General features: G+C 40.3%; 1 protein-coding gene across 4 annotated transcripts in view; it reads right to left on the reverse strand.

Moving 5' to 3' along the window:
- The window catches only part of fsip1 (fibrous sheath interacting protein 1), a 65,383-nt gene extending 58,526 nt beyond the window's left edge, over positions 1-6,857 (reverse strand). For all 4 annotated transcript variants that reach the window (XM_064326877.1, XM_064326860.1, XM_064326887.1 and 1 more), the window contains exons 1-8: positions 6,729-6,857; positions 6,119-6,294; positions 5,748-5,901; positions 5,362-5,513; positions 5,189-5,267; positions 4,618-4,713; positions 3,684-3,820; positions 3,367-3,468 (exon numbers count right to left, since the gene is read on the reverse strand). In XM_064326877.1, the coding sequence (XP_064182947.1) occupies positions 3,367-3,468; positions 3,684-3,820; positions 4,618-4,713; positions 5,189-5,267; positions 5,362-5,513; positions 5,748-5,901; positions 6,119-6,283 (885 nt within the window). In that variant the 5' untranslated portion in view covers positions 6,284-6,294; positions 6,729-6,857. The remainder of the gene's footprint in view (positions 1-3,366; positions 3,469-3,683; positions 3,821-4,617; positions 4,714-5,188; positions 5,268-5,361; positions 5,514-5,747; positions 5,902-6,118; positions 6,295-6,728) is intronic.
- Between the last annotated feature and the right edge of the window lie 1,678 nt (positions 6,858-8,535).

The following is an 8,535-nucleotide window of genomic DNA, read 5'->3' on the forward strand; positions in this document are numbered from 1 at the left end:
CCACCCTCCATGCACACTTCACTGCATGAACAAAAGAAACCACTTTGTTTGAAATCATTTTCATCTCAAAATGACCTCACCTGTCTTGAGTGCAACTGCAGGCTAAATCACAAAACATAACTCCTTTGAAGTCAATTTTAATGATTTTCGCCTGAAACTTTGTTCAATAACAAACATACATAACCGCGCAGAACTCCTGGAGGGAACACGTTTTTCTCATGACGGGATGTGAAAAAGCAATTACAGCTTTTACAGTACACATCAGTAACTTGGTGTAGTGTAACAGTAAGTGAAATGTGTGAGATTGAAAGTCAACTTAACAAGTGAAAAAACATTCCATTCCCTCAACACTCCAGACTATGAAGCAATGTTACCTTGAATTATGCTACGGAAACACTGTGTACTACCTAGGAAAGCAACTAGAGACGTCAGAAATCTATAAAGGTGCCAGGTGCTAGGGACAAATGTCCATAGTTTATTTCACTCGATGCATAGCAAGAGAGGGTCCAAAACAGAGCTCCCAACGGCTTTGACTGAGGAAAACAGGCCTACTGATTCCTGGCTCTTGCCAGATGTGTAAAATCACCAAGGGCATTACTCTTACATGTTGGGGCTTTAAGTAAATCCAGCCTTCAGGAAACAGGAGTAGATCTCATAAATCTACTTAAGGAATACCAAAGAGCTCCATCCAGGGGAACACAAAATTCCAAAAATGCAATATCTGACAAACACCCGCAACCCCGTTACAGGTACTCATAAAACAAGTGAACGGAAATACTGGAGTTTCCCTTTCCTGAGGAAGAGACCATTTAGTTTCTTTGCACCTTTTTATCCCCCATGTTGCTTTTCCATCACACTTTAAACTGTCAAATCATAATGTAGATGTTTTCTGTGCAGCTATAACCCAAAAATATTTAGAAGGAGCCTCATCAGTCAGGGGGATCACTACTGAGTGAGGAAGCAGAGAATTATGTGCCAAATAAAAACGCTCCCACCCTGGGCAATGTTACAAACAAGTGTGTGTCGACCCACAGCACATCTTGCGGCCATGTTCCAGCCAAAGCAAGACCGGCTGTGTTCCGCTTTACTGTACCAAGGATAAGTGCAGTATCTGAACAGGCACCACCATGAACACAGGCACTACCTATGGCCCACAATGCCCTGCCCAAAAATAGGAGGCATTTACATCAAGGGTAGACGACCTGAAAGATCTCCATTGAGGCTTTTAGATTTTTATTACAAGTGTTATGCTCATTCTGAAGATGTCACATTTGGCTTGGAGCATCTATACGGCTGTGTTCACATCAAAGTGCTACAAATACAATGTCCCGTCCACCATTTTGGAATCATCAGCTAGTGTCTGTTCTGCGCACTCCAAGCCACTTGTGGACAGACAGGTGGACCTCTTCGGAGAAATTGTGGCCAATGTAAGCCCAAAAGCAATGGGACGAAGCCAGCTGTTTACTCCAGCTGTGGACTGGTCAAAGCAGCTTCTGACATGTGGTAGCACAAACTCAAAACAACATTTTTTAGGCTATGGGGCTCAACCTGTACTCATGGTAAGCATAAATTCTAGGGAAAGAGCTAATTAGCTAAGGGAAGGGGTTTAATGCTTGACAGTGGGCCAGCCAGTCCCTCCCCCTTTTTAAGAGCTCCTCTGCTATTTGTATGGCATGTTTACTTTTTCTGTATGAGTCAATGACTTGTTAAAATCAACATGTCATTTTTCTGCATAGCAGATACTCTACATCTATTATTGTCATGCAAACAGGAAAGCACAATATAAATGTAAAATATAATCTATACTTTCTCTCAAATCCATCTGAAAATTTCTATTGAATTTTTTGCCTCATCATGCATCTTCTACAGTCATGCGGACATGTATGAAACATGTAACCATTATTAGCTGTATATAAATATACCTAGGGCACACAGTATGGTATTTTAAAATGCAGACTACAAGCACATAAATGCCCATCAGGTAGATCAAAGATTACAAGATTGCATATGCATTTGCCCAAGTAATAGCATATATCAATGAAAACAGATTTCATATTTGGCATCTTATATCTTCTGTATCCTGTTTGTTAATTAACTTTCACAAGCTTATGTACTTATTTGACCCAACCATAAAGTCTGACCTAATTTTCGAGCCAAGAAAAAGGAATGCGTGAGAAAAGGAGTAAAACTCCACTGGAGAGGATTCAACATATGGATGCCATGAAAAAAAAGGTTTGAAAATGAAATATCACATAGTCATTGTGATTGAAAGAGGGAGTAAATAATGTGCTTTCTGTTTAACCTGCTCACCTTAACCAGACACATTCTTTACACAGAATTTATGACAAACAATGCCACGCATTTCTGTCATATTCAAGAAACGTGCAGGAACCCCTGTGAACTGTAAATAGTGCCTGACGTCTGCTTAATAATAGCTTTAAAATGGCCGCCCTGAGGCTCACTCCCCTGCAAGGATGTGATCAGTCTGGTGAGGTGAAGACATGACCTAGATTAGCACGTCGGCTTGGCTGCTGTGTGGCTTCCTAGGCGTAATGTCCTGAGAGAGACATTGCGCTTTACTGCGGGCTGTACATTAAAATCACTGGCGACCATATCTGGATACATCACCACGGCAGCAGCTGGTGTAATCTGAGCGTTCGTGTGGAGTTCAAATGAACTGAACGCAAGACTATAAAACCTACAGAACACAGAGGATAATTCTGTGGAATCCATCTGTTTCACTTCAGCCATTTCCTCAGAGGCAAACCCACACGTTGACATCAATGAAGAAACCATATATATTACACCAAAACAAGGTCACTTCTTGATGACTGCAACTTCCTGTTCCTGCAGAGTGCACACTGCTGATCCTGATGCCTCAAGGAAGTAATACAGGGTTTAAGAAACAGGAAATCCAGATAATGAGGCCACAAAATTAAGAGAATCAAGATAACCAGATGACCAGATAACCTGTTGCTTACTGTGCTTTTACAGGGGCAGTAGGAAAAGAGTTATAGCAATTACCTTTCCTATATACTTGCCATTTACTACTGATTTTGTATGCTGTCCTGGACAGCAATTTTGATGCGTGAATTCAGTGTTCTATCGCAGATATAAAGATTACATATATCCTATACATTCATTACAGACCCTTGTGCTTTTACCTTTTTACCAATACATTCTATAATATATCAGTGAAGTATTCTCACCACTGGATAAATCATGTTTGTATGGATTAGAGCAGAGAGCTCTTTGACCCTCAGATGAACTCTCTTAGGTGGGGTGTCTGTAGGTCCTATAACAGCAACCATAGGACCCTGAATGTGACATGTTAATCCGACCCGCGTTCTACCAATCAGAATGTACCTGGTCCCCCTCGTCCCCACTGTCCAGATCCTGGAGGAGCTCCGCCAGCCGCGTCTTCTCCGCGTCCGTCATTAGCACCTGGCTCCCAGCATCCCTCGCCAGCTGCCATTTTCCATACAGTCACATCAGGCCGGTGCCACTGGCTAATCGTACCAATGTTCTGTTCAATCATGCTTTTTTGAACTGAAGACGTACTTTTAATTTCAACCCCAGGATGATTTATACAGTTGAAAATAAATTGACTATAGCTGTTAGACTTATAGATTTAAATCAGCTGCCATATTTCTGCGTAGAGTGCCTGGCGGTGCCCGGCATACCTCAATGTTTTTCTTCACAAAGTCTTGTTTCTTCTTGCCCCTGTCGACTCCGCACGGTCTGCCCTCTGACTGATCTGTCACACTCTCCTCGAGTGCCACTTTGGAGGAATCTGCCATTTTACTACGGTCCGTTTCACCTGAAAACCAGTCACGCGTATGTATGAGCATGAACACATTAGACTGCATGGAAGTTGGCCATTTGTAAAAGCCACGAATTACACACAATATATGATTTGTGCAGCTCTTGATTAACAACTTGTTTTTTGGTAAATGTTTGTAACCGCTTTGCATACATACATAATTTTGTGGATGCCAGACGTTTACAGATACATTCTAATGTGCATGCACTTTATTGTTTAATATGATGAATGTAGAACAATGACTATAACTAACCTGGCAATAGACAGATTCAAATACATAATAATAGCAGTTTGATTTAAATAAGTATACTGTCACATGCTAATACAGTTTGTGTCACTTTCTATTTAGAATAGAAAAATTACTGAACAGAAGGTATGGCCTCATATAAGATTACACTTTGCATCCAAAAGTATTGAGAACAGTAGTTTGAAAAACCTATGATTTTCAAGTGGCCTATGGTTTCCTATACGGATATCTGTCGCCATCTAGTGCAAGTGACTAAAAACAGCATGGTAATGGGTAAAGCACAAATCTGATCTGGATTTAGGTAACATGCTTACAAACCTATACCCTCTTGCTGCACCCCCTAAAAGCACTATTTGAAGCAATGACCTACTGAATCACCCTTGCTCTCAGCGCCCAACTGTTGCCTAGTTGAGTTATATTCAGTTATTTTCATCCCATATATTTAAGCCATTCAAGCATTTACCACAATGACCCAGTTAATGGTGTACGTAGTGGACATGTTGATTTTACAGGAGACGATTCACCCTTGAGCCATTGCATTGCTTACTTTCTCTCCTGTAACTGCCATCCCTGTCGCACTGATCGTCTGGAATCTGGGTCTCGAACACCGGGGGATAATCCACCTCATCACTGGAGCTAAAAGCTAACATGAACAGAACAAAGACACCTGACATTTCTGTCCCAATCCAGAGCAAATGGGGAAGGATCTGGAATCTTAATAAACACCATTAACTGAGCCTAGTTTTCAGTACTAAGAGACAGGCCCAGTTTACATCTAACTGCAATGAATTAGAAACCTATTAGGGGAAAAAAGAGGTATATTCACATGGCTTCAATCCGCCCCATACATTGTGAAGTCAGGGAATCAAACATGGACGTGAGGAAAGTGTAGCCCTAGGGAAAATAGTTGCTACCAGCCATGGCATTCATCTACAAATTGTACTAACCCTCATAAAACAAACATTGCTCCCATGCTCCCATGCAGTTTGGGCATTACAGACAGTAAGCATGGATTACGTGCACAAAAGAGGTTATACTGAAGTTGAGTTCTTCTGACACAAATACTGCACACTCTGGCAAATAGGCCTGTATTCTGACAAAGGCACTGAAGCACTTACTGCTGGAAGACAGAGCCAAAAACAGTCTTGTATTTTCAGCTTCGTCAGAACGTTCCGGTGCCTCCTTAGGCTTCAATTCCTGCGAGTGACAGTGCTCTTAAAATTGTCAATCCATACAGTACTCCATTCACATGAATCAATACATTCTGGAATTGTAATGAAAATGTTCTCACCTGTAATTCTTCCCATAGTTTTTGATGGAGTTCCTTCCCTTGCCTTTTGATGTCTATTTCCTTAGAGATCCTCAGAGCCAGGATTTTGTCCAACTTCCTCATTTTATGGATGGCTTTCTGAACCTCTGGATCTTTGTTTTCCTCATCAGATTCTTTTGCACAAGGGGATCCACATAAGTTTCAGTCAATTACAGAAATGTGACATGTATCATCAAAAATGCACTGTTGGATCCAGGTTCAAGATATTAAAAAATTAGCAAGGGTCAATGTTTAATTTGTGAATACAAAGCATAAGTAATATGTGACCTTATCTAAATCTGCTGGGCTTGCAGATGCTGCCTGCACTGATCAGGCAGGTGTAAAAGAAACTATTGTGAACTACCCACCAGTATCAGGGGAGGCATTGTCAGGCAGAGCTGACTCCACAATGTCCTCTGCTTGGGCAGTGGTTGCTTCAGTCAGTTCAACATCCAACAGCCCTTGGGGCAGGTCTTCAGAAGACTTTGAGGAACAGACATTTTCTGGCGTGCTCATTCGGTCCTACATGAAGTAAAATGCTATATTATTTTCTGATATAGGCCTACCTGGAGCATGAACAGCATTTTCTTCATGCAATGTTACATAAACGCGTTTAACGTAACTTACAAAACTAATCTAGATATCACACTCCATCAATCGAATATTGTCGCTAATTATTATCTCATTTGAATGGAAAGTTAATGAAACTAGATCATTAAATCCATAGAAAACACGTTACCTGCATTTCTGGGATATCTGGGCTTAGAACAACCAAGGACCCAGGGATGGCGTGGTTGACTCTTCTTTCTAGCAGCGATGCACTAGAAACTCGGCTACCAGGGCGAGAACGCTCGCTGGATGCAGGACGTGAGATACTATCGAGACTGCCCTTCGTGATGTCCATTGTAATCTAGTCTAAACCAAAAAAAAAAACATAGTGTCGTTAAGGAACATGCACTCTTTGTTGTGAGTTTATGTGTATAAACGTTGCGTTTATGTGACGGTCCTTAAACCGAGACAGGCTTTCATTGTCACAAGGAAGTCCGCTAACTTTACGTAGAGTTTACCAATCGTGGCTAGGCTAGTTAGTTCACAAGCAACATATTGTTGCTACATAATGTGGCTGGACATGGATGACATTTTCTTGGGTTCTTTGTTTTATCCCCATCGATTCTCTAGCTGACAGAACAAGTTTCGTTTTGACATGACACCAGCTTTCTCAGTTTAAACAGAGAAGAGAACGAATATTGGAACTGTAAACACGCTGGTCGCAAGTTTGTCAAAACATATTAAAACTATTGTGAAGACAAAGTAACGTTGGCTGGTCATAGTGTTTAAACGATACGCACCTTTTTAGTCAACTTGCTGCTTTGTTTAGTTTTAGCCGGTCCCGAAACACATTTTTCCCTGGATGTGTCAAACTGGTATCTAGGAACATGGAAATGCCCGGATTTGGTTGCTATACAAACACAACCCCAGCTTTATTGGTTACTGAAGCGTTCAACAGTCCATTCTGTATAGTTTCTGTATATCTCTGTATGAATGTGTGTGTTTATATATAGGCCTATTAATTAATACACAATCTATTGCCTATTAATTCAGGGGGATTAACTGCAAATAACTGCACTAAACTTCATACAACTTTGTTCCATGTAACTGAGTTAACTGTTCTCATGATTCTAGTCAACCTATCCATAGGCTCACAGACCCTATTGATCCCTTATTCTACAGGCAATAGCCAGTAGAACTCAGTTTCTCAGCTCTAACGTGAAGCATCTTCTGCTCCCCTGTTGTGAAGAGCAATCGTTAAGCAAAAAGAGAGAGAGAGAGAACACCTCAGAGTAGCCTACTTCTTCAAACCCTCTCTGTCTTCTTTTAACAGCACAGCGGGCCCATAGTAAAGTAATAATCAGAACACTTTTCTAGCCACAGAACAACTAGATCTGGACTGGGACCTTAATTTCATTTGAAGAAAAAAAAATTAATACACTGCACTGCTCCCTCCAAAATGGCTGGTACTGCATCCAGGAATTATTGCTGAATGAGCTGAAGGGTATGTGAATGTTGTTGCCATGGTGATTTTTTTCCATCGAACAGCTAAGGAGTACCCTCACTCCCCTCCTCCCCCCTTTTCCTGTCAGTCCTTCTCACATACTATATCTTTCATTTTTTTATTTTAAGTTTTCCATTAGAATTCTAAAGGGCTCTTGCTGCAATTGAAATATAGTTCACATTTTCAAAAAAGCCAGTTCTCACTGATAATTACCATAATTATTCAATTTTTCTTCTCAACGCCCCTGGACTTCACATTGATAATGTGGATTTCATTTCACAGGCTTGGAAATTTGGTTCTTTCACATCCTTCTGAAAGAGACTGATACTGTTCATTACCTTCTATATATGAATGCATGAAAACATAAGCAATATACTTTAGGCAATATAATTACATGTTTTGGTGAACATATTAAAACAATGAAATAGAATGTTATCATTGTAGCTTGTCATGTGAACTTTGACTTGATTGTGGTATTACCTCATGGTACCCTTTAGATGAATGATTAGTTTAATTTATCTTAACAAGGCATCCTGTCAATCCTTCAGGCTGGCACAGTATGCAATATCGTAATGCTTTTCAAATTTGTCTGCATTGTCCCACTAGACACAAGTTATTCCAAATGATTTAAAGGATATATACATATTAAGAACAGCCTGCACACATCAGTCTCATGGCTTAAATGCATACTTCACTAGATATCTCTGTGATCATCCGCATTTAAAAAAATATCTTATCCAAAATACACATTGATTTTTTACATTGAAATGTGTCATTATGCAAAAATACCATTTTTAATACCATATTTAATATGGTATTAAATACAGAAAATAGCTCAAATGATCAAAGGTGTGTACAAATTTCTTGTGAACTGTACTTAAAAATACATCCTTCCACACCTTTTCTTGAACTGTATGCAAACTCAAGAGGATCAAGGACAGAGAGATGGTTTATTGCAAATGAAGCAACAGCATTACAGCAACAGAGGAAGAACAATGCTTGGAATGGACAGCTATAGTTGCACGGCTTTTCTTGAGTGGTTGAAGCGAGAGGAAACAGTTAGCGATCGTGTAAAGGCTGCCATTTAACTGTGTGCCAAAATG

The sequence above is a fragment of the Anguilla rostrata genome, chromosome 1 (assembly GCF_018555375.3).
Source record: "Anguilla rostrata isolate EN2019 chromosome 1, ASM1855537v3, whole genome shotgun sequence".
In the NCBI taxonomy this organism is placed as follows: Eukaryota; Metazoa; Chordata; class Actinopteri; order Anguilliformes; family Anguillidae; genus Anguilla; species Anguilla rostrata.